Raw genomic sequence first — 27,214 nt, 5'->3', positions numbered from 1 at the left:
CATAATGTGTTTTCGATTTGAAACCCGCAGTTCGTTTTAGGTTAGTGTAGATTGTGAATAGATTTTAAATTTGTTTAGAAAGTCACGTATTTGTTAAGATTTTGATTTCATAGATTTATAAAAATGAAAAAATCATAAAAATGTTTTGTATTTTAGTTTTTGTTTAGTTATTTTATTTTATGTGATTAGTTTTTAATGTTTTAGATATTAGTTAGATGTTAGCGTTAGTTTTATGCTATAGTTAGATTTTAGATTTTGATTTATGTTTTAAATTTTGTTATAAAAAAATATAAAAAATAAAAATGTTTTTGTTAGATTTTTTTAATTTTAATTTAATTTTTTGTTTAGTTTAGTTTTAAAATTAGATTAGTTTTAGAATTTTAAATTTTTTAGATTTATTTTTAATTTCCATAACATTGAAAAATAAAAATTGAAAAAAAGATTTAAAAAATTAAAAAAAAAATAAAAATTTTGTGGAAAATCATTTTGCCAGTTTCAGTTGCTTTCGCGATATATCTTTCATGCTGAGATCTGAAATTTTCAAGTCGAAACACGAAATCCAATGTCTGGTTAATAATTCATGATGCTCATGGTGGTTTAAGGCATTTATCTCTTCAAAGCTTTCAGTTGCCGGATATCGTTTTGGTCACATGATTTAGCTGATGATAGATGGTTGCTGTTCATGGTCCATGTTTCTATATCATTTAAAAGGTAATCATTTAAACATTAACTCCACAGGGCACTGGTCTATTAAATCTCTAAATCCATCTAGTGCTTATCATATCGTGTATCGTGTCTCCCACCCAACTGTTTGGCAGTTGGTCTTCATTATCTCGCAGGGTCTACCCCCCTTAGCCGCGGGAGACAGGCTTAAACGGAGGGATCGGGGATCAGAGTGACAGCCCCCGGTCTAAGCGTTGTCGTGCCAATTCGCTCGACAACACATCTTTAACAAATTGTCGACGAATGATGAAAGTCTAAATGATGCAAACACTCGAACATGATAGATCCCTTTTGTGAAAAAAGGGGTGTATTGCTATGGGGTCGTTGACACAGAGTGGTCAACTTCTGGCTCTACTTGGAGACACTTCGCTTCATCGAAGGAATGTGAGAATCTAGAATCTGCATCCAAGCAACACACAAAATTACATAAGTAGCGTCCGCCCAAAAATCATCATATAACATTAAGCACATGAAAATAGAAGCTCCTTTACCATTAATTATAAAGCTAACATGAAATGTAAATCTAATATAACTAGAAAATGAAATGCTGAAATAACAGGGTGTAGGGTTAGAGATACAATACAAAGGATGCCCTATGGAATCAGATGTGTTCAATATAGTGCATACTGAGCATTTGCATGCTTTCTAGCAAATTTGTGGGTTGTTTTTCGGATGTGTCATGCCCGATCCTGCATATCGTAGGACTTTGTCTTATTCGAAAATCGATCTGCTCTTGGCCATCAAATGCATCAAATCGCTTCCTTTTTCTTTTCTTCTTTTTGCTATTCTTCTGGGTGAGCTGTGATGTCAACAATGAGACCACTATAGATTTCTTGTCCTGATCTTGAAGATGTTTGGACGAAAGATCTGAAGAATCTGAAGTATACCCAATCCTATTCTGAATATACTCTATTAATGGTGATACATAAGCTCGATCTTCCTTAACTAGAGTCGACTTGTCCCTAATGGGAAAAATAATCTCCTTGTCATGAGATGGGAAATGCTTCAGTGGACCAGGAGATCTGTGAATCATGACAAACCATTTGTGCTTTGATCTAACCTGAAGTCTCGAAACTTGTGTGTTTCTCATCATTTGTAGGTTACCCTGAAGAGTGGTCTTTTCAATTCTGATGGCATCAATCTGGTTAGAGTGTTCAACCTTCATAGCATTGATTTCCTTGGCATGGCTTTCCTCCATGGCAAACAATCTGTTTTGAAGAAAAATCTATCGAGCTTCCATATTCTTCATCAGTGTTATGATTTACTTGAATAGTACTCATTTCTTTCTTATGATTTGCATATCGGTCCTCATAGCTTCCATCTTCTAGGCACACTTTTCTACTACAGTGGCTATGTGATTGGAGTGTTTAATTTTCATGAATTATATCTCCTCATCACATTTTTCTAGCTTGGTGTACAAAGTTCTCATATCCTTGGCGTAATCATCTATTAATTTTTCTTGATTAAGCTCCATATTTTTTACCAACTGCTTTAGTTCTTTAATAAGATGCTTATCATTTTCCGTTTCATTGTCGACACTAATTTGACAACTTGTTCTTGCTTCTCCACTATCATGGATTTGTTTTGCAACAGTACAATTGGATTCATCATGAGAACATTCACAACGTCTGCAATATGGCATATTTTGATATGGAGAGTTGTCTTGAAATCTTTCGTTGATAGTTGGGTTCTTTACAAGATCACTTTCATCCTTTTGCATAGTACTAGGGGCACAAGGCGAGCCACCTTGATCTCCATATCTATCTTTAAAAGCATTGATGATGTATTGTAAAGAAGCGAAAAAATCCTCAGGACAATTACAAAACCAATCCAAAGCATCACCTTCTAAAGAAAAGGCAAAGAGACGCATCTTAACATCTTCATGATTATATTGTGAAAGAAGACAATATCTGGTTATTATATGAGCAACCCTGGAGCGATGCTTTCTAGCAGTGGCTGAATGACCTCGCAAGAACAAAGGCAATTTATGAATGACCTCTTCCGTTATATCATGAAGAAAGGTAGTAAAATGACACAGGGCAAACAATTTATCCATGATGACTTGTTTAAAGGCAAAAGGAGGGACCAAATGGATGCTAGAGAGAGACCCTTGCTCAAGAAAATCAAGAGATCCCCAAGAAGTGAGCTTCTAGCATAAATTCTTGTAAGAAATGAAAGAAATGGAGTCGCCACTTGAGCATGAATCTAGCTCTAAGATCCAAAAGGCAAACCAAAAGGTTAGTCAGGGAGAAAGCAGATGGATACCAGGGAGGGTTTCTTGTCTGAGGATTAATGGATGAATAAGTGGAGTCGCCACCCAAACAGGAAACCAACCGAAATGTCCAGTTGCTAAATGTGCAGATAGAGAAGATGAAAGGATTAGTGAGGTGACGAAAGATAAGGTGATGAAAAGACGAAGAAAACTAATGTCACCAGAAAATGTGGTGTTGATGGGATAAGAAATGATAAAAGACTGAAAAGATGAAGATGAATGTCGTAAAGCCAAGGTCCAATAAAAGGGTCCCCGGCAATAGGGCCAAAAAATGTTGTCGCACAGAATGTCTAGGCACCACGAAAACGGCTCAAATCGGGGGTTGTCACCCCGATCCCCAATCTCTTTGTTTAAGTTGTGTCCCTACAGCAGGCTAAGGGGGTAGACCCTATGGAAATGGAATGAAGGAGAACTAGTTGAGAACCAACCAGTTCAGGAGACACAGTGAAGTGACCAAGTACTTGATTAAGATTTAGCAAGACTTATAGGATTTGATTAGATTTAAATGATTGATATCGTTGCCTTATGGAGTAAACAATCTTGCTAGGAAATTTAAGACCAAATAATTGATTAGCAACTGCTGCTTGGATGAATAACTATCTTATATGAAATGTAGATCCTAAAATTAATGTGAGATGCAGGAATCTTGGTCAATTTTAGTTAAATGCCTATCTAAGTTTTAACCCTTTGATCGTTTCTATATTGAGTCTGATTTCGTAGTAATTGGCAGAGAGAAGATAAGGTGAAGCACACTAAGGTGTGATTAACGATGCCTCTCCTAAAAATCTAACGTGCTCGTTGCCTCCGGCACTATAAAGAATTGTGGCTCTAACAACTGCAAGGTCACCGTTTTAAGTACTATTAAAAGCAGGGTTTTCATGCAAAGATGGATGGGTACCTATCTCTCTATCGACCAAGCTTATGCTTGGAAGTGAATTTTAATTATGCATAACTAACTTAATATGAAAATGCATCATATGATTAGAAGATGAGATGAAGTTAAATTCAAGGATGAAAAGCGCTTATGTCACGATCTATCAAGGCTCTCAATCAACAAAATGAAATGTTCACTTCACTAGACAAAGATTGAAAGATGAACTTCTTAGCAATGTCACAATTAAACCACAAGCTTACTTCAAATCTTTTTAATACAACTATAGCTCAAAGAGAACAAAAGCTTCTTCACAATTTAAAATCAATGCCAACAGATAGATGTTGAACTACTCGATCTAGGAAACAAAAGATATGCAAACTATCACAATTCCACGAAAAAATACTTAATAATTACTTGAAAAATTCGCCAAGAAATATCCAATAATTCAAGCAATTAACACCACGTTTAAAGTTAATTAACGACGAGCAATTTCAATAAATGTCAAGCATAAAATGATGCTCAAAACCTTAGCATGCAAAATACTTTAGCAATTAAATTTTGAAAATTTAAATACCATGAAGAACTATGAAATATAAATGCTAAGCAATTCAAATAATTCCAGAGTAAAAATGATTTTTCTTAACTGACCCCAATCCAGAAAAATTTATGCTTTCCTATAGTGAATCTTTAGAGATGATTTAAAAGATTATTTAAACATGTTTGACTATAGAGAAATTAAAAATTTTAATACCACAAAATTTCCCTTTAAATTTTAAAGTCCCAAAACCCCTAACACAAAAAACCCCAAGAAGGAACTTTAGATTAAAAATTTAGTTATTCCTTAGGTAAATTTTAATGTGCTAAGTTTTATGAATAAAAAATTGATGTGGCAAAATTAATTTTTTTTATGTGACAAAAGTGAAAAAAATCAAAAGGCTCAATAAAATTTTTTTAATGGGCCAAAGGCCACATAAAAATTTAAATTTTTAATGTGAAAGCACAAAGTTTTCTTTTGATTTAATCTTTAGAAATATTGAAATCAAAACAAAAGGGAAAAGCAAAAATAAAAAAATGAAATTCGATTCCTAAAAAAAAAATCAAAGTCACACATATAAAAAGAATTTTAAATCAAAATTTTAGAGATTTCGTTTTTAATAAAATCAAAACAAAACATAAAACGTGAAAAATCAAACCTAAAAAAAATCAAATAATGTTATTTTATGAAAATCTAACCCTAATGAAGTTGAAACAAAGCAAAGTGAAAATAAAAAATAAGAAAGGGAAATTGTTCTTGCAGGCTCGACGGTGGCAGCGATGAGGAGAGCTCGAGAGAGAGGGAACGAAAGAGCTTGGGCAACAAAGATGTAGGTCGATCAGCAATGAAGGAAGATGCCGGCAGCGACAGAGGGAGTCGAGGCAGCAAGATGAAGCAAGGAAACGCGTGAGGGTTTGCGGAGAGAGATAACCAATCGAGGGAGAAAAAAAACACAGAAATGAGAAGCAGAGAATGGATAAAGAAAGAGAAAAGAAGCAACAACAAAAGAAAAACGTAGAGGAGAAGAGTTAGCAGCAAATGGACATTTGGGCAGCAAATGGAAGGAGAAAAACACACAGGAGAAGGCTGCAATTTCACAAAAAAAGAAAGAAAAATGCAAACAGAGGGAGCAGCAAAATTTTAAAGGGGTTCAGGGTAGCAGAGGGTAACCCCACAACCTTAAAAATCTTTCTAGAAATTTATATTTTTTAAAATGATATATTCCTGCTTCAAATTCTCTCAGGAAAACTCATGAAATCCCCAGATCTAAATTTTGAAACCCTCGGACTATAAAAAACTTTGAATAATGTCCCTGCAAAATGGTATTGAGGCCAGATCTTACCCTCCAGGGTCTAGATCTGGCTTCAAATAAAAAAATTCCTTCAGATCTGCACCTACAAAAAACGAAAACGAAAATACCTAGAACCAAAATATACAAAAATAAATAAAAACCCCAAAAACTCAAGTTAGAAAAAATTTCCAAATCTATATAAAAAATTTACAGATCTATGCACAAAGATGGTAGATCTATCAGATCTGAGTATGAGTCCAACTCCGCTCCCAGATTCGATAATCTAAGGCTAATAATAGTCAGGTCTATCAATTTTTCCACAAAAACTTTAAAAGATTTTGAACTTTTTAGAGAAGTACTAGCCCAAAAACACCTTGCAGAAAAATTTCAATCTTGAAATAAGTCTTGGAGCTTATATGAGCGAGACTCTTCAGAAAATATATGTTGAGAGTTGGTTGGTCCAACTGAGGACTATCCCCAAATGCTCAACGAAAACCTGAGAGATCTCCTGCAAACACTAGATCAACCATCAAACCAAGTAGAGAAATAGAACAACTTCGATCAAAATTAACAATGTTACCCTAGATCCAACACACTGATTAAGATACTTGTATTTAGATTATTCTAAAAGAGCTATTGATTGATAGTTTTCACATAACATTAAGTAGAAATTAAAACCATATTACCATAGTTTCATGAAGAGGAACACCACCGCACGTTGATGTTGATTTGGGGTAGCATCGGATGTGCCCTAGCCATGAAAATTGGTGGAGAGGCTAAAGCACATGAGATCTCCAAGACACAGAAATGGTTTGCGTAGAACCTAACCGGTTTGGGAGATATTAAATAATTAATATTTTTAATGGAGTTCCTAAGTCTAAACTTAGGAAAAATAAAATATTAATGGGTATTAATATAAAACTGGGTTAGAATGGTCCAAAAGTCATGGACCAAGCCAAATCTAATCTTAATTGTTGATTAGAGAATTAATCTCAGTCATTGATGGACCAATGAAAAAAGTATAAGAGGAGGCTTGAGGGTCAATTGGAGAACACACCAAGAGAGATCAAGAACTCGATTTTCTGGGGTAGGGTTTGCTGAGGAAATGAGTGAGTGATCAAGGTTGTAGCTGAGGGGCAGTGAATACATAACAGAGAGGCAGAGTTAGTACCAGGAGGATCAGCGCAGAACCAGGAGAGGGACGCAGAGCCAGCTAGAGGCCATGCAGAGGTAGCCAGGAGCTACGCAGAGCCAGAGAGGGCCAACGTGTGAGATGCAGAGGGTCCAGGGGCTGACGCAGAGGCTCCAAAAGTTGACACAGAGCCCAAAAGGGCTAACGCTGGGCCAGAGAGGCTGACATAGTGCCTAGAGGCAGCGTTGGGAGCATTTGTGGGACAGACTTAAAGCTGGAGAGCTCGATCGGGTGACACAGTCCCTATCAGAGTGACGCAGAGCAGCAAAAGCTGCATTGTTGCTATGGGATCGTTCATCCGGTATTTTTAGCCAAAATATCTGTCTCCGACTGAGAGGTACTACTGCTGATGGCATTCTCTATTGGGTGAGCCATTTCTAGCACCCAGGTTGTATTCTGAAACTGCATAATAATAAAACCCTCTGAATAGTTGCACCGGTTTTCCCGCATTGGGTTTTTTCCAGGGACATTAGTCCAAAAACAATGGTTTCACTTATGTACTTGTTTACTTTCAGTTGATGATTTGTATGTGTTGATATTGTACTTGTATTTATTTTCAGTATTTACATGGTAAATAACTGTTAAGTAATTGAACAAGTAGGAAGAGATAAATTAGATAGTACAGGAAGAATTTCTAACGGGTCAAACTTAGAAATTCCAACATGGTATCAGAGGGTGGTTGCAGATCGCAGGATAACTAAAGGCATTAGCAGAGCAAAGCAGTAGCAGCAAAAAACAATTGTCCCAAGTGATAGAAGGTGTTCCTAGCAGAAAGCAGCAAGGAAGGGGTGACACAGAGTGCCTGCGTCATCAGTTCAAGCCAAGAGGAGGATCAATGCACTGGCAGAGAGGAGCAGGCTGCAGACCTAACCTACACAGTGCCCGGTCATCTTTCTCAGCCAGGAAGGATTGACGATGTGGCCAGGAGGTGCAGATTTTGTTGGTGTCGAGATTGCGCAGAGCCTAGAGGCTTAGTTCTTCAAGTTGTTGAGGTATAAGGGGTTGCGGATAATTAGCGGAGCAAAGTTGGTGGGGTACGTGGTCAGAACAGTACATAACAGGGCAAGACCAAGGAGGAGGGATTTCCAGAAAGGAAATCGAGACTCAGAGGGAGTCAAACTGAGGACTTCCAGGAGGGAAGTAAAGAGACGCACAAGAGTCGGAAGAAGAGCAGCAAGATGGTAGTGAATGGGCAGAGAGATCAGGATAGACTAGACGAAGCTTCCAACTTCGTAGTCTAGAAGGTCGGGATCTTGTCCATTCTAGACAGGTATCGCATCAAGCACTTCGCCTTGAAAACGATAGCAATCCCAATTGACGCAGCTAAAAATGAGAAGTACGAGGAGGCAATGGCCAGGGCAAAGTGCACCATCCTTGATGGGGTCAAGGATCATGTGGTGCCGCATATTGCCGAGAAGGACATGACAAATGAGATGTGGGAGGCCCTGAAGAAATTGTACCAGCATACTTCTGTGCAAAGGAAGATGTTACTTGAAAATCAGTTGCGGTCATACCAGATACAGAAGGGATAGCAGATAGATGTCTTCCTTGGTGGATTGAAGGAAATCCGTGATCAGCTAACTTCCATAGGGGCCACGCTGGATCAAGAAATAATGGTGAGGACCGCATTGAACACAATCTTAGAGGATTGGGAGGTATTTGTCCAAAGCATACTGGGCAGGACAAGCCTTCTAGATTGGGAGGAATTGTGGGCGTCTCTTCATCAAGAAAAGATCAGAAGGGTGACTGAGGCGGGGAGTAGCGAAAAAGGGGTCAGAATCAATAAGGAGGAAGAAGAAGATGTGGCTCTTGCATCTACGGGAAAGCAGGAGAAGAGAAAGAAGAAGGACCTCTCCAAGGTCAAATGCTTCCATTGTGGGGAAATGGGTCACTATGTGAACCAATGTCCTAGGAAGAAGAGCAAGGGAGAGACTTCTGAGTCCAAGGTAGCACCAGTGAGGGCGGAGAAAGAAGTGGAGACAGATGACCACTGTGCCATGAGTGCTCATGCGCCACTTGAGAGGAAGTGGGGAGACATCGAGCTGTAGTCAGACGGACTACAGACGATGAGGGGCAGGATCCTTGAGGTACCCAACCTCTTGGATTACACCTTGCTACAGGAGCCCCGAAGAGAAGTAGCAGCACTAGCGGATGTCGGTAGAGACAGATGCGGATGGAGTGACAAAGGGTGCTACAGTGCAGGAGTCCCGGGACAGTGTGAGGCAACAGTGCGAGATGCATGGAGTTGTTGCAGCAGCGTAGAGGTCAATAGAGGGAGCACTTGTCAGCGACAGAAGGAGCTTCAGCATCGGGAGTGTTTCTTGCTTGACAAAGATATCAATGTTGGGAGGATCAGTGACTTGCTTCTCAGTAACTGAGTTGTAGTGCAGCAGTTAGCAATGGCAGTGCTATGGGCAGCACGATACAGCATGATGAGAGGGAATGCAGTGCAGATGCAGCAGTGGCAGTGGCAGGGCCACGGGTAGCAGCACAGATGCAGACGGAGCTGTCGTACAGATGTAGCAGTGGCAGTGGCAGAGCCATGGGCAGCAATATAGGATGTAGCAGTGCAGAGGATGTTGGTCGGGGAGGCCTAGCATCAGCCACAGGGACCGATGCTGGATGATTAGGATGATACTCAGTGAGGAGTATCACTAGAGCACAGTCCTAGCTAAGAGGGAGTGTTGATTTGGGGTAGCATCGGACGTGCTCTAGCCACGAAAATTGGTGGAGACGCGCAAGCACATGAGATCTCCAAGACCCAAAAATAGTTTGGGCAGAATCTAACCGGTTTGGGAGATATTAAATAATTAATATTTTTAACGGAGTTCCTAAGTCTAAACTTAGGAAAAATAAAATATTAATGGGTATTAATATAAAACTGGGTTAGAATGGTCCAAAAGTCATGGATCAAGCCAAATCTAATCTTAGTTGTTGATTAGAGATTTAATCTCGACTGTTGATGGACCAATGAGAAAAGTATAAGAGGAGGCTTGAGGGTCAGTTGGAGAACACACCAAGAGAGATCAAGAACTCGATTTTCTGGGGCAGGGTTTGCTGAGGAAATTGAGTGAGTGATCAGAGTTGTAGCTGAGGGGCAGTGAATACATAGCAGAGAGGCAGAGTTAGTACTAGGAGGATCAGCACAGAGCCGGGAGAGGGACGCAGAGCCAGCTAGAGGCCATGCAGAGGCAGCCAAGAGCTGCGTAGAGCCAGAGAGGGCCAACGTGTGAGACGCAGAGGGTCCAGGGGTTGACGCAGAGGCTCCAGAAGCTGACGCAGAGCCCAGAGAGGTTGATGCTAGGCCAGAGAGGCTGACGCAGTGCCTAGAGGCAGCGTTGGGAGCATTTCGTGGGACAGACTGAGAGCTGGAGAGCCGGATAGGGTGACGCAGTCCCTATCAGAGTGACGCAGAGCAGCAAAAGCTACATTGTTGCTGTGGGATCATTCATCCAATGTTTTTAGCCAAAATATCTGTCTCCGACTAAGAGGTACTACTACCAAGGGCATTCTCTATTGGGTGAGCCATTTTTCTGGCACCCAGGTTGTATTCTGAAACTACACAATAATAAAACCCTCTAAATAGATGCATCGGTTTTCCCACATTGGGATTTTTCCGAGGACATTAGTCCAATAACAACAGCGTCACTTGTGTGCTTGTTTCCTTTTAGTTGATGATCTGTATGTGTTGATACTGTATTTGTATTTATTTTCAGTATTTACATGGTAAATGACTTGTTAAGTAATTGAACAAGTAGGAAGAGTTAAATGAAATAGTACAGGAAGAATTTCTAATGGGTTCAACTTAGAAATTCCAACAGTTGAAACCCCAAAGACTTTTGCATTAATTTCGAAAAAGTATACAAGAGAGTTTGAGAGCTTAGTACACGATTCGAAGATCAAATGAAAAGATAGACTAACACTGACCTCTAACTTATAGGTAAAATATCCAACAACTTGTTGGCTTGATCCCTGTCAAATTAATCTCGATTGTTCATAAAGATTTAATTAATCTTTAATCATCACCGTCGAAATTATTTAATTTTTGAGGAAAAATCGAATTTATCATTTAATTGATTTTTAATTAACTCAAAATTAATTATTTTGAGTTAATTTCCTCAAAAATTTGACTTTGACTTAACCACCAAGGCCCAAGGGTCCAAAATTTCTTGATTTCCTCAATATTCCCTTGGTCAGGGACCTCCAAAAATTAACTTCTTTAAAACCCACGAATTTCACCATTGGAGAATTTAATTTTACCTAGGACACAAAATTAATTAAATTTATGGCTTAAGATTTAATTTAATTTTGCCAGAAATTTTAATTAATTCACCGACGAGGGGATTAATTATTTTTCCAACCCTCTAATATTTAGCCATGGTGTCTAATTATGAGGGACCATGCACTAAATATTTTTTACATGAAGATTTTACAATTTAATACATGAAGGGGGAACACCCGTTCATTATAGACCCTCAACATTTACCCATTTCTGCGACACAAAATATGATCTAGTAGACCAAGTAATCTGTAATAAAATAATCTAGCCAATTAGCTAGGATTATTCCCAAATTACTTTTACAAGGACTCGATAAAAAACACTAGGACTCACTTAATATCTTGACGACAAAATCCACCCTAGCTTTGGGGTGAGGTTGGAGGGAAAAACTTTGCCGATCATTTTTGTCTAGAGAATCAGTGAGACAAAAAACCTCCTAAGTTAGAAATCGCCATCAAAATACTATGCTTACCTAAATTTTTACATACATGATGGTGTTACTAAGATCATTTACATTATAACCATGCAGAATGGGTTTACATCTTTAACAAATTGTCAACTGATAATGAAAGTTTGAATGATCCGAACACTCGAACATGATAGATACCTTTTGCAAAAAAAGGGGTATACTATTATAGGGTCGTTGACACAAAGTGGTCAACAAGAGGAAAACCCACAAGAATTCTTCTTTTCTTGTAGAATCTTCAAATGATGAATTCCAAGACCTAAGACACTTGACAAAGACCCCTCCAAAACCAAGTCAACCTTTCTCCTAGATGAGCTTTCTTTCCAACAATTTCAACCACAGCAACTTCGACCCAACAGTTTCTTCTACAACTTTGACCCAACAGTTTCTTCTGCAACTTCGACCTAGTAGATTCTTCTGCAACTTCAACCCAACAGTTTCTTCTGCAACTTCGACCCAACGGTTTCTTCTACAACTTCAACCCAATAGTTTCTTCTCTAACTTCCTAGCAACTTGACTTGCCCAACAACTTTTCAGCACTTTGACTTGCCCAACAACTTTCCAGCAACTCAACTTGCCAAACAACTTTTCAGCAACTCAACTTTTCCTGGCAACTTTAGAAACCCTAACACGAGAAAGAAAGAGATCCAAAAATTTCGATCTTGCTTTTCTTCTTCTTATCCTTGTCCTCTTCTAGCTTCTTTCTTGAGGAGATCGAACTTGCTTGATGTGTTCAAATCAGGTTGAGTTCCTTCTTATATATAGGTTTTCTTGAGCAAGGATGCTTTTTGGAAGCGGATCCACAGAGACAAAGATATGCCTTGAAATTCCTTGTGACCACCTTCAAACAAGGAGAGAGGTCAATTTTGAGCTCAAATTAATGATTAAGGTCGCAAAATTTTGCTTGCCGAACCTTTAGATGACAAACCCTTGAGAGAAACTCAAATTTTGACAAAGAATTGGCCCTTCAGGGCTTGCGGACTCCCTTAGGGAGCTTAATTTGGCCTGCGGCTAGGCCACATTGGCCTCAAACTTCTGCGGCTAGTCAAAACTTGCCTGTAAACCCTACGGCTTAGGCTAGTTTAGCCTCTCTAGGGTTGCGGTTGCCTCAATGGGACTAGTATTCAGAATTTTCGGCCCTCAAACCTTTCTTCAACAAGCCTGCACTGGAAAACAAGTTAGAATTGATGCTAAAAATGTAATTATACCCACCAAAAAATTGTCTGCAATTTTCTGAAAGATAAACCCTTGTCAAACCCTTAATTTGCAAATGAAACTACCCCTAATAGGGCTTGCAGCTACCTCTTGGAGCAAATTGTTCCACTTCTAGCACATGGGTAGCCTAGATTTAGTCCTAGGCACCAAGAAACCCCTTGCGGCCCTTTAGATTGGGGGACGTTGGTCCAAACAAGTGAAGAAACACTTAAAACCCCAGCAGCTTAGCTAGAATACTTTAGATCATCGAAGTAACTTGTCTCCTCTTCAGATTAATGGGGTTTTTGCCTGCAAAAAGTATCTAAGCACAAAATACTAACAACTAGAACCTAAATCTAGACAACCCATATTATATATATACAAAAATATGCACAAGATAGTCAAATATACACAAGGGCTAGTAGAAAAAATGTGTACAAGGGTTAGAAAATAATATACAACTAATTTACAATTTGCACAAATTAATTTTAGCTCTAATTAGCAAATAAACTATGTTGCCAGGAAATGTGGGTGCGGGGACGGGGACGGCATTTTTGGAAACAGGGTGCGTGGGTTCGTCGGGTAATATAATAATATTAAATTTTAATAATTATATTTTATAAATTATAAATTTATAATTAATAATATATATGAAATTTGAATTTGTATATTTTTTCAACTTTAAACAAGAAAACTTTAATGATAATCATTTAAACATGCACATCATTCAACATTCAACATTGACGTTGAAATTTCAAAATTTATCACCAAAAAACTGTTCTTTTGAATCTTTTCCGTGTAACCATGACACTGTGACAGCTATGTGAGAGAGCTCAAGGCTACTACTAAAACTGAAAATTCAAAATACATACTAGGATAAATGTTAGACTCAGCTATTTTGATGAAACTTGGGACAGATTTTGTCACACACAGGCTTTAAAATAACTATGCAGCATAGGTTCATTTGCAAGGATGCCTATCAATGAATCAGGCTGTGGTCGTATAGACCCTTCCTCCTACACAGCCAAGGAGTGTTAGCATTTCTGCCTCCTACTCTAATTTCAAGACAGCTTCTCTCCTTATTGAAATTGCTCATTCTGGCTGGAGCTTGATGTTGTAACTTTGCTTTGAATGTTTAGTCTCTCCCATATAAAAACACAATTTTTTCATAGGAGATTCTTCTCAACCTGATAGTGGTCTAGAATTTTCTTGATGTCTAATCATCCACCTGCCCCATGCATGGTGTGCTCTATGGTAAAACAATCCCAAAAACAGTGGCAGCCTTACCCTTCCACAAAACACGCTTATCAGTTTTTGTTTCCCAATAAAATGCACAGCAGCCATCTGATGGCTTGAGGGATAGTTTGTCTTTGAGTGCGAAGCTCTGCCTGAATATTAATTATCTAAACATAAAACATCTTCGCAGTTTTTAAAGATTACTTGGTGTACAAGTCTGTAGAGACCATATATGATTTAGGCATATTTTCCTAGTTTTAATCTTAACATGATGTTATCGGAATGCTGTGAGAAATTGGCAGATTTTGATACTTAATGTAGCCATTGTCCAAAATAGCCCTTTGCCATTTAACAGCATCAGCTGATTACAGCTTATGGCTGGTCTCAATCCTACTTTCTATTTGACCGAAAATTTCTGAACCTGTATGTGTGCATTTACAGTTTATAATTTGATGGTTATTTGGCTTGGGAATGAATGTTTCATTCCAAATTGATTTACAAGAATTCTTAAAAAACAAGACTTGTAAAAAACTTAAAAAACCGGGTGCGGGTACCCGTGCAACACAGGTTTTGATGGTAAGGACCGTGGAAGAATGTTTCATTCCAAATTGATTTACAAGAATTGATTTAGGGTTTTTTAGGTTTTGTTATAAGTTTTACCTTTGTTATAAGTTATTTTTTTAATTTCAATAAAAAAAAATTATTTGAAAATTAAATTTTTAATATAGTTTTTTTATGAAGAACCCAAAGAACCCGAAGAACCCAAAGAACCCAACCCAAGAACCCGAAGAACCCGAAGAACCCAAGAACCCAAGCACCCGAAGAACCCAAGAACCCGTTAAAGGAAAAGAACCCAAATTTTTTTTTTGAAGAACCTGGTTCTTCATGGAAGAACCCGGTTCTTCTGGGTTCGTCTGGGAAGAACCCGTACCCGAATCTGGTACTTGGGTGCGGGAACCCGGGACGGGTTCGAGAACCTCACCCCCGGGTGCAGGTACCCATGCAACACAGCAAATAAATCTTTTTAACCCAAGAAGAAATCGAAGATAGATGAATGAAATAGTTTTGATTTAATGTACTAGCCAAAACCCTGCACCACAAATCATTAGATAAGCTCAGAGTCCAAACAAGGTGTGGTCACCTCAAAGTCCATGTACTTGGGCAATGCCCAAGGGTTGAATACCTGAAGATCTCTACACAAAAGATAGACTATTAGTTCCAAAGGGGTTCGATTCACACAAATAGACTAGAGATCTAGAGATACTTGCTAGATCTACCAGCTTCAATGTGTTTATTCTAGCCCAATACCTAAAGCAAGAAACATGTGCTAATAGATAATCCAACCACTAGCTATGGAACTATAATCTTCGTCAATAAGCACAATTAGAGCATAAAAATTATTCAACGCATAACATGGATCATCAAGACAGAGACACCTTGAATGTAACGACCCATTTCAACTTACAAGTAACATAAAAATATTAGCATGTATACGAGGCATGCATATGATAGCTACATATGCATGCATTGCATGCACTGCGCTAGTATGCATACTAACTTATTATGAAAATTCCCAAGTAGAAGAAAAAAATGAATTAATTATTGAAAGCACTGTAGTAGTATTCATACCAATTTAATTATATGAAGTGTTTATGTATGGGAAATAAATTAAATAGTAAAATAATTAATTAATACCTTATTTATAATATATTAATTCATTTTCATTAATAACATTTAATTAAATAATAAATAAATAAATATTATTAGGCCCAAGTTAATTAACTTATCCTTTGGCATGTCATGTTAAGTACTTTTAAAAAAAAAAGATCCTCTTCCCAAAGTCGGTTGAAGCGATAAAGATCAAAATACCATTTATTATATATTTAAATAAAAATATAATTCAATGTACAATAAAGACAACCGACTAGAGTAATGGGATTTTAAAAGGATAAGGACAAGGATGATTGGAGGAAAAAAGGGTGGGATTTCTTCGGAGGGAAGGATCCTTTCCTATATAAGAAAATCTAAAAGGAGAAGGACGGGGGGGATGATTAGATGGAGATTGCGGGATGGAAATTTGGGAAGGAAGCAAATGAAGAATCTGGGAGAGGAATGTGAAATAACGAATGAGCTTTGGGGCTCCAGATATAGATCTAGGAAAATTGAGACCGGTTCTTGGAAGTTTTGGGCACGGGGGCCAAAAGGTTTCACTTTTGAAGCCTTTTGGGTTTGGGGTCCGGAAAGACCGATCCCAGACAGGCTGGGAGGAAATTGGTTGGTTTGGTATCCGGAGAACAACATCATCCAACATCATCCAGGAACCGACACCAACTCAGAAAAACCAGGTAAGTACATACATTTAATTTGATTTGTTTAGTCATAAATTGGAAGGTATATTCTGTACATTCTGCTAGAAATGAAATTTTATGAAATTGTAAATACAGTATGTTAGAAATGAATTTAAATAGGAATGAATTTAAATGGACAGGCATATACTGTTAGAAATATATGTAAATTATCATACCAACCGTTACATTGAATTGAAACCCCAGGGACTTTTATTAAAGAATATTCCAGCAGAGCTTAGCTCAATACATCGAATGATTTTCTGATGAGTGCATTGATACCATGAGGAGCTCTTTAGCTTCCTTACATAGATAATGAGAGGATCAAACCCCTCCAAGTGGAAAATAATGGCTAGTTTGACTTAATCCCAGATAATAACAGCTAGTTGTTGCTTGATCCATGCCAAAATTAAATCATGTCCCTTGATCTGGAAAAAAATCGAATTTGTTGATGAAGGCCTTGATCCCAGTCCAAAAAATAGTTTTTCCAACCTTTTTCCTTGAAAAATGATCCTTGACTCAACCACCATGGTCCAAAGGTTTAATTTTCTTGAAAATTTGACTTTTCCTTTGATGGAGGACCTCATAAAATTAATTTCTTCTGGACCCACGAATTTTTGAGGGACTTTTGATAATTTTCCACTTGGAGAGAATTTAATTTCTCTCAAATTAATTTTTGACACAATTTAATTAATTTTTTGGCTAATTATTTTCTTTTATTTTTGCCAGAAAAACTAATTAAAAGACTCTAGAGGGGAATTACACATTTTCCACCCTCAAAGTGGGTTTAAAAATACTTTGGTAATGGTGTTCTAATTATGAGGAACCATTCACCAAAAATATCCCTAGACACATTTTTTACATCAAGGTATTACAATAATCAACCCTTAGAAGGGGAATTTACAATAGACACAAACCCCTTAGACCTAACCAAATTCCGTGACACAAAAGACATGATCTAGTATGATAAAAATACATCAACTCAATAACATTAGGACTCACCTAAGACCTTATCAATGAGTTCCACCCTAGCTTTGGGGTATATCTAGAAGAAAAACTCTGCCAATTAATCATGTTTAGAAACACAAGTAATTGGAGATATTAAAAAACTCACTAGAGTGAAATCCTTTGAGAAGAATCATAGGCTTACCTAGGTGTTGTTACATGGCTCAATAATTATACTAATCATTTTTACAATGAAGGCCCACAAGGCTGCAGAAGTTGGGATTACAATGATACATTGGAAGTTGTATGATGATAATGACTTCAAAAAAAAAAATTGTCCATTGTCATGTACTCTGCTTCTTGGAACTGTTGACATACGCATGGTCAACCTGTTGAATGGTGCCTTTGTGGAGGAGGTCAAATGCCTTTATATAGTGTTCTTCCTTCGCAAATGGGTGTGCCTCTTCACTAGGGCTGACTTGACTTAAGGAAAGGCCAATTTGACTATTTTGGAGTAAAAAATTCAAAATTAAAATTTCAAAATTTTCTCTTTTAAATCCGACATGAAGAACATGTCTTACAATAATTCTTTCAAACACTAAATAATCAAAATGACATGAATAATATGTCTTACAAATTCTTTATACATTACAAGGCCTAAAATATAAAGTATGAAGACCAACCATAGCAACAAAATTTCAACACACAAACCATTCAAAGTATTGTACAATTCGAAGCAAGGACCTTGAGCATGATATGCAAGTTTGACCAATTTATTGCATCCATTGCATTTAAAAGAACTGATTCAAATCCCAATCTTTATTTCAAATCAAAGGAAGGTGAAATCATTGTCATGGTACTTTACATTGATAATCTGATAATCATAGGTAAAAGTACCAAATTGATTGTTGAAGAAAAAGGTAATATGTGTAAACTTTAAAGCTTTTGATATGAAATTTTGGGATTTTTATATTATTGGTTAGGAATTGAAGTTCAGTGGCAAAGAGATTAGGATATTTATATCTCAAACAAAGTGCCACTAGAATTGATTTAGAAGTTCAGGAAAGAAAATTGCAATTCCAATAAGACACCATTGGAGGTAAAATTGAAACTTTCAAAAGATAATATGTCAGCCGTGGTAAATGAAACAACATATTATCAAGTTTTAGGGTGTTTGATTCATCTTACAACAACCAAATCAAATATAAACTTTGCAGCAGGTATTTTGTGAAGATCTTTTAATGTCCCGAGATGCTGCATTGGAATGCAACAAAGAGTGTAGTGAGGTCTATCAAAGGTACTTAGCATTTTGGAATTGCTTTTTAAAAAACAATTCAGGTTGAGCAGATTTTTGGACACAAACTGAGCAGGAGAAGTTGATGGCAAAAAATCAACATCAGGTCATGTTTTTTACCTTGGAAGTGATGTAATTTCTTGGATAAATAAAAAATCAAACTTTGATGACACCTTCATCAATAGAAAAAGAATAGAAAACAGCAGTCGGAGGAACTTATGAAACAGTTTGATTAGGTGTAATAAGGAGGGTTTTGAGGTTACAGAAAACGTGACCAACAATCTAGCAATCATTTTTTGTGGTTTATAAAATAATCATAAAGTAAGACTGGCACACAACATACCCCTGGATCAACATAGTCAGCACCTAATAATGGACCAATGACATGTTGTACATATGCTTGGGCCAGAATTTCCTTAGAGTTTGCTTCAACAACTTCCTTCCAACCTGACCATATTGATTGCTCTTCAACTGATAAAACAGGAGCCTTGTTTCTTAAGTGACTATCCTTGAGATACTTTAGAGGAGCCTTCTTTACACGTAGTACTTTTCCAACCTGCAAGAAAGACAAGTGTAAAAATATAGGTTTCCACAAGAAGTATCTAAATATATGGATTTCTACAAAATTAAACAATATACATTGGACTTTTATATTATATGTATGCCCAAGGGACCAGTGTTAGGGTAATGTGCATTTTTGGCGTGTAACAAGCCCTGTGTTAGAGCTTAGACAGTGCTTGTGGTGGCTTTTGCAGCCAACTTTTTTTGTATAAAATTCCTGTGTACTATCTCTTGTTCATACTAATAGTTAAAGGAAGAATTGTATCCAAAAGAATGAAAAGTGCTACAATGTATGTGGCATGTGATCAATCCTAAGAACAACAAACCCTCCAACATAGAAATTGTCCAACAAGCCCTAGCCATTACACATCAAACGTGTCAAAGCTCACCTTATATATGAGATGGATGACAACGCAATTTAACATTACCCATGAGAATTATAACTAGTAAGAAATAAAAACAGAATCTTTAGTCAAATTGCCAACACCATAGAATAGGCCATGGGATCAAATGAATAAGCATACAATCTCTTCTCATACTAGAAAGCCATTTTACACTCACCAGGATTAGCATGACTGCCTTTTTCCCAAAACTGGAATTTTATTGTGGATGTTAACCCCCAAAGGGTAACTACCTTAGAGACACCCTAAAGGGGGTGTATTGTTGCTGATTTCATGACCTTTCTTGCCCAAACTCTCCAGACTCAAGTAGTTGAACCTCTCGATTTCTCCATCAGACATGATTATGCCACTTCAGCTGTGGTATATCAGATGCTCCATGCTCACCTCTCAAATTCACAGATGGACTTATGGATAGTACAGTTGGGTTTCAACATGCTCTATTTTGATATTCCATGCATATGTTGTTACTTGGATGTGGTGCTATAACTTTTGGGTCTTCCTATGAATGTGGTAAAACTTAAATGAAATCCAATGACACTTCATAACATTATATTTTTGTTATTTTCCTTGTCGTACCATTGGGGTCATGATTTTCTTTTAGAAATATCGTTATTTCTTGAGTTAGTTTGCACTACTAGGAAACTAGTTAACATAGTGTCTTCCACATCCCAACCATACTTACCAATTTATGTTTTCATCCTTCACTCCATCCCATCTATAAAATGCTATCCCCTTTCATGTTGATTTATTAAAGATTACCAAAAAAGGCCTAAAAGAGGAAAAACCTAAGCCATTTAAGCCAAAAGAAAGGCTAAGAGGTGGAGAGTCGATAATGTTAAAAGCCATCAAAATGTAAAGCTTGAGCAAATGCCACCTCACTATGAGGTCATTGCACCTTAGCCCCATGGTTGTCTATGGATATCTAAAGCAAAAGGGACTTGTTCAATGAAATGGCCACTTAAAGAAAAATGGCAAAAGGGTAGCAAGAATCAGTGCAGAGGAGAGGAAAGGAACTTCAATGCTAAGTTCCCTCTTTAAAGGCTTCAATGCATGAAATTCTTATCTCTTGAAAGCTTGGTGATCAAAAAAATATAAGACCTATGCATAATTACATGACTTTGAGGGTCATCACATGAAGCTTTTCCCTTCACCTTTCATTAAATTATCCATTACATCACCTACCTTTTACTCAGGAACTTGGGAAATACACTTTATCAAAGGACGTGCCACATGTATAAGTGTTAATTATTGTTGTCCCATGGTAAAACTTAGCAAATCTTATAACTAACCTTTATTATGTTGTGTTGGAAGAAATCACTAAGGGTATACCAGTTGATGGCACATCAAGAAGTTGGACCCACCACTACAAGTGGGCACCTTGCATTGGAATTCATGATGTTGCATTAGGATTTGTGTACCTACATTTGGCCATATCCACCAACATGGGATCCATGCCATTTTTCTTGGGATATGTGTACTTCCTTAGGATATGTGTCACTACAATGGGATATGTGACAATGCATTGGGCAATAACGAGGATGCAACATCATCACAATTGCCACATGGACCACTTAGAGATGGCTTTCTTGCCCAATTGGACATATTACTTTCACACATCCATGATAATCCCCCTTTGGGCCACACATGGGAGTTTGTTGAGATATATGGGAACTTGTAGGAGGATGTTACACAAGGTCGCGAGTTGTTATGGTGGTTACCTAAGAAACATGACACAGCCTTAACCCCCCCACCACCCCAGTGTCTTGTATTTCACATGTGGGACACGACATGTGAATAACACATGTCCAACACGAGTTTGACTTGTGTCTATTTGCAAGACACAAGTCAAACTTATGTCAAACACAAGCGCTACTCATGTCATGATTTTCGAACACGTGTCCTCTAAAAAGTAAAGCCGCACACTCTTAAAGCCGAATTTGCCTTCATTTTCATGCATTTCGTCAAGGTTTTTGAGCTTTGAGAGGATTTCAAGTGTAGGTAAGGGCAATTAACCAATCTTAGAAGGGATTCTCACACATTTCAATCACAGATTTGGAGCTCTTGGATCCCAATATAGGCAATGATTTTGATGATATCTAGTTATTTGTTGTAGGTTTGTAGCATGACTTTTTTTGGACTCTAGAGGCCATTTAGAGACTCCTTGTTGATGTATTTTTGGTTTAGAGATGGATTGCACTCGCTATTGTTTTGATTATATGCACTAGTAGTATGACTGAATTTGTATCATCATCATGTACAATTATAATTGTTTCAGTTTCTAAATTCTAAAGAAATTTGAATCTTTGTCTATATTTCATTTTTGTATTTGTAATAATTCACTAATTTGATATATGTATATATAAAATGTGACCCTTTTGTCCTATGCCATTGTGTTAGGTGGCATAGGTGGTTATAGGTTTATGTGGCATTGACCACAATATTTTATTTGATGACTACCCTAGTTGACGAACCACATGTACCACACTTCATTAGATTCTCACCTTGGACATCCCACATGTGTCGTATGATGTCATGTTTGTTGAGAGGTTGTTATCTTGAGATGACCCCTTCCTTGTTGGAGAATCAAGTAGAGCAAAAATTAAAACAATTCTCCTATCCTTGATAACTACTTGTGAACTTAAGTTAGCTTCTTATTATTCTTTATTAGATTCTTTCCATAAAAAAATTATCAAGATCATAAAAGACAATGGACACAAGATATAGGCTCCAAGCCAGGGCAAAACCCCTTCAAAAGGAAAACCTAGAAATAATTTATTCTCTTCTTATAAAATCAGATCAAATGAGAAATCAAAGACCAAGTCCACTCACAAGCCCCAAGTCAGCCCTCCTTCGAAGCTTTTCCAACAATTCAAAGTATCCTCAAGTCAACGATGGCCAAACCCTTCCAGAACTGGTCAAACTTCAGATTTTGGTTCTTGCAACAGAACTTCGGCCTCCTGCGATTTTCGGCCTTCCTACAACTCTAAAATATCACATGTGTGGGAGTTTTTAGGGCATATTTCCTTCTCCTTTGACCTTGCTTTCTCTCTCCTTGACTTTGACTTCTTCCCTTTTTTGTTGTCGTTGATTTTCCTCCTTTCTTGAGAGATCGAACTTGCTTTATTTGTTCTTCAAATGAGATCGAGTTGCTTGTTGCCACACAATCTAGCAGGGTCCTTGGAGGGGTATCTAAGGGACAAATACTAGACCAAATGATAACAATGGAACAAAGACCATTGTCACCTCAGTCAGTGTCCCCTACTCTTTATGGATTTTCACCGATGGGAGGAGTTCGGGTATGAGGGAAATCACCCGAAATGATAGGATCAATGACAAGGTATGAAGTGACTTCCAAGGCCCATTCAAGGAGAGGCTCAATTAGGGCTCAATGCTTCCAAAGAAGCTAAGGTATCTCCTAGAAACACCTATGTGGAAGACCTAGACCTAGGGTTAGGGAGATTCAATGATAATGATTATGCCTAGGATCAAGACTTCCAAGGGATGAGGTAGGACCTCTCAAAAAAGTTATATGTGATGATTTAATACTTCCAAAAGGCTCTTCACTCTCTTTGAGAGACTTAAGAAAGACTTGTGCTAGACCTAGGGTTTCATGAATATTCGTGGGAAGAAATGCTTCCAAGGTATTCACTAGGTCAAGGCAAGAGAGAAGAAAGGACTTCTTATGTCAACAATATTCCTTATAAAATAATACAAATCCTAATCTAAGACATGAAGATATACAAAGCAACATCTGCTGAGTTTATTACGACCACAATGGACGAGTTTGAAGATAGTGGCATTGGAGTTCAATCTTTAAAACTGTGACTTGAAGTTTTCTCTACAATTTCAGTACATGAAGCAGTGACGTTACCTAGATCTCATTCCTTTACATAATAAAGGAAGGAATGACATTTATGAAGTTGACATGTTTGAAAGTAGCTCAACAAACTCTCAAAGGTTGAAGGAGTCGAGATACCTTCATTGACGAATGTTGAGCAGTCAAAGGACCAAATCCTTACAATGAAAAAGGTAAGGTCACAAACATATGTACAAATTTTGTGTTAGTGATGATCATTTGAAAATGGTAAAAGGGTTTGCATAAGTATAGACTAGAGGCAGTAACATATTGATAATTTGGTAGCATACCAAGAAGATCATTGCATATAAAGGCTAGATTAAGAAATGAAATGGATATGTCAATGGTATGATTAGGATTTTTCAGCTAACAGCATGCTTGCAGTTGGTTTTGATGACTGTAAAGAATCTAGGGTTTGTACATTTTACAATCTGTAACGTCCTGAAGTTTTTTGGTATCTAGGATTCGTAAACCCTACTTGAGACTTAGATTGGTAAATCCCTAGAAAAAGAAACCCTAACTATTTTTTTTTGCTGTAAAAAGAATCTAGCTTTAGACAGTGATGATGAGGTCATTTTTGGCCATCAACAATTTCATGCGCTCTTTCCTTATTCTACCACATAGCCTGGAGGTTTTTCCCGGAGCTTTCACGAAATTGTTCCTTTCCATACACCCGGGGATCACCTTCTGGCGTGACGTAAGCATACACTATGGAATACGTGGGTCCCTCATCATTTACGTGGCTTGTATTCAAACTCACCTTTCGCGCTCTTTCCGTTCCTACCTTTCTATGTCATCCTGTCCCTCTTACCCCAGAGCTTACCTTCGCTCATAAATTTGAAAGAGTCGAGATGGGCCTCGGGTTGGGCACACTAGTCCAAGTGCATCATCTCGTGAATAATGTGGGTTTATAATGTAAGATGGAAAGTGGTAAGTATGGAATAGGGAGAGATGGGACCATGTTATCTCAATCAAAGTTTCCCAAGTAGTGCCCCTCCTATACCCATTGGGTCATTAGGAGAAGTCCCACTAGACTATGATGAAAGATTAACCCCCCATTGAAGGTGAGGGAACAAGATCATGGTCAAAACCCCTCTTTCTTCTAGGTCACCATGTAATCCATGTCAAATACCCAAATACAAACAAGCATAAGCACCCAATTACAAAATGAATAAAGTACCTTTTGATCAGAAGCCCACCTTCAAACATGTGCTCCAGTCAAATGGGCGAGGAAACATAATATTGATGTAAGTGGCGGAGATATGAATGGCACATCGTCATCGGCTAGTAGTTGTTGCCAGGGGCTGCTAGGTGGTTGGCTGGAAGAGATGATGGGAGAACAAATTCTCCTATGGGGTCACCCACTTTTGGTGGGTAACAGGTACATCACACACCAATAATAAAGTATGACATTTATCCCTAGTAATATGTCCTAAAAAGATATTACAAAATCAAACCAAAACAAATATTATGAATCTAATGATATGAATCATGGCAATGAAAAAAATGGACTCCCCCTCATTTGCTCGATGGAAAATCATCACAATATCTGCGGAGCTCAATCCCTTAACTCACTTTTGCAAAATGAGGGTCAAAAGACCAAGAATCCAGCTATAACGTGAGAATGACGCAGACAAGGGTGAAACTTCCCATTGAATCATGATAATTACTAAAATTATCACAAAAAATTCAAAAGATAAAATTATCACAATAATATCCCCTGACACCAATATTATCATCTTGGGTAATGACTCATAATATAGGCAATATATGGCCAACAAATATAATATTGATTAAGGGTTTATTAGTGTACTCGATGTCCTTTTGTCATAATGTCACATTTTGTAATAAAGGTGCAATGATATTATTATATTATTATGAGTTATATCTTAGCTTAAGTTTGGTGATTATATAGAAGGTTATTTGCTATGTTGCATGGGGACCCATCCCCAACAAAAAATCCCTCATACCCGACATTCCGGCATACCGGGGACTTTTATAGGGGTTGGGAACGTCCCCAATTTTTTGGAGACTTCATTGGGGACTTGGGGACTTCCAAGTCGTTCTCAATCTGTCCCAGACAAATTTTGGGGACTTTTCGAGTACTGTTTCGCTGTCCCCAAGGACAAAATGATATGTCTGACCCGATTTTGACTGGATTTACTTTGCTGTTTGGATAGCTTTCCTCAAACAGTGAAGGTTGTATGGATGTTTATTTTTTAATGCAACCTCTTGTGTGAAGTAAATGCTCCCAACAATGACTCATTTCAGTGCATTTCCTCTTAAGATCGATGTTTCCAAAACTGTTCTTTACACTTACTTTGTCTAAGAATAATAAACCAAAATTCAAGATTGATTTACATCTCAAGCTGATGTAAAGAAACCACACTATGTTTAAGGCTCTAACACACTTTGCATCTTTGCTAACTATGCCCAGGAATTTGAATTTGTTCAACTTGGGCAGATTAGTAGCAGTGGTTGTAAGAAAGGCCCTTTTTGCTTTCACAGGATTAGGAAAATATCTAGTGTGGTTGACCAGTCAAACTTGGCTTTTATTTGACAAATCTAACAACAGAGAGGTCAATTTAGGTGTTGAGATTGGCAATATTAGGAATTTGAGCCAAGGTATGATTTTGACAAAATTAGCATGCTTGCCAACTGGGATAGTAAGGTGAATTAGTTTACATGCAAGAATGTCAACCAAGAATAGTAAAACTGAATCTGCTTTTGGATTTGACCAAAAATAACAAGCAAGACAACTAGCTCTAGTAATTCAACCCAGGTTTTTGATTTGACATTTATGGCAAGACAAATTAGGTCATTGAAAGGTCAAACTAGCAAGAGTTAGTGTTTTAGCGCTAGGCCATTTGGACCGTCATATAGATGGATACCCTCCAACTAACTATCATGTGTCACACTAGGAGAACAGTTCACTTACTCAACACTGCTCTTGACTCAACATCCTTCAACTAAAAACTTCAACTTGAATTTGAGATTTGAGATTATGTATTTGGTTTTGTAATTATTAACATGAATTTCAGATTTCTTGGCTAGTTCAATAATTATAATTATGTTGCAATGATGTATTTATTATTTATTATTTATCTTTATGCACATGGTGAATTTAAAATAATAATAATAATATTTATTATTATTATTATTATTATAATATATAATAAATATTATTATTATTATTATTTTAAATTCACCATGTCATCCCTTGGAAAATTTGGGGGTGTGCTCTATCCGTACCGGAAACTCATCCGCTCATCTCCGCCCTCCTCCCATCCCCAAAGGCAGTGCAACATAGGTTCTTCGACATTACACAACTCACCATAACATAGCCTCTCTATCTCACATATGTATCACAACATTACAATGTGGAATAAAACAACTTAAGTATCATTACTCTCTCTTCACCGCATTATTATATGCCATAGTCTTTCATGAAACTCTGACAAGACATCCATCTCGAAGGTCAAAACTAACATATAAATGATGTTAAAAATGACATCATGGATTCATATATAAAATTTATGATCATTTTCATAGCAAAAACATGGAAAAATATAAATGATATTTGAGAAGATGGAAGTATGATCCATACAAAAACTGGCGATGTACCACAGTAGAGCACAATTACATTAGCTGCACCCTCGCCTTTGTAGTCCCACTCCTCTGCATTTTTTGCCTCTGAAAGGGACAACATATTTATTCGCACTTGAATACTCTTTTCAATTTACCTGCAAA

At 37.4% G+C, this 27,214-nt stretch overlaps 1 protein-coding gene and 1 long non-coding RNA gene across 3 annotated transcripts in view; one reads left to right on the top strand and one right to left on the bottom strand.

Annotated features, from left to right (window-relative positions):
• LOC149151001 (inositol-pentakisphosphate 2-kinase-like) overlaps positions 1–27,214 on the bottom strand; it is a 153,490-nt gene that overhangs the window by 55,959 nt on the left and 70,317 nt on the right. For both annotated transcript variants that reach the window (XM_089440359.1, XM_089440358.1), the window contains exons 2-3: positions 27,072–27,207; positions 18,990–19,202 (exon numbers count right to left, since the gene is read on the bottom strand). In XM_089440359.1, the coding sequence (XP_089296485.1) occupies positions 18,990–19,202; positions 27,072–27,173 (315 nt within the window). In that variant the 5' untranslated portion in view covers positions 27,174–27,207. The remainder of the gene's footprint in view (positions 1–18,989; positions 19,203–27,071; positions 27,208–27,214) is intronic.
• Positions 1–27,214, top strand: part of LOC149151002 (uncharacterized) — a 113,276-nt gene that overhangs the window by 59,478 nt on the left and 26,584 nt on the right. The gene's annotated exons all lie outside the window — the stretch shown is intronic.

Source organism: Pinus tabuliformis, chromosome 9 (genome assembly GCF_031772625.1).
Source record: "Pinus tabuliformis cultivar Carrire ecotype Pingquan chromosome 9, CPIR1, whole genome shotgun sequence".
NCBI classification, from domain to species: Eukaryota; Viridiplantae; Streptophyta; class Pinopsida; order Pinales; family Pinaceae; genus Pinus; species Pinus tabuliformis.
This window is presented reverse-complemented; position numbering and strand designations above follow the sequence as displayed.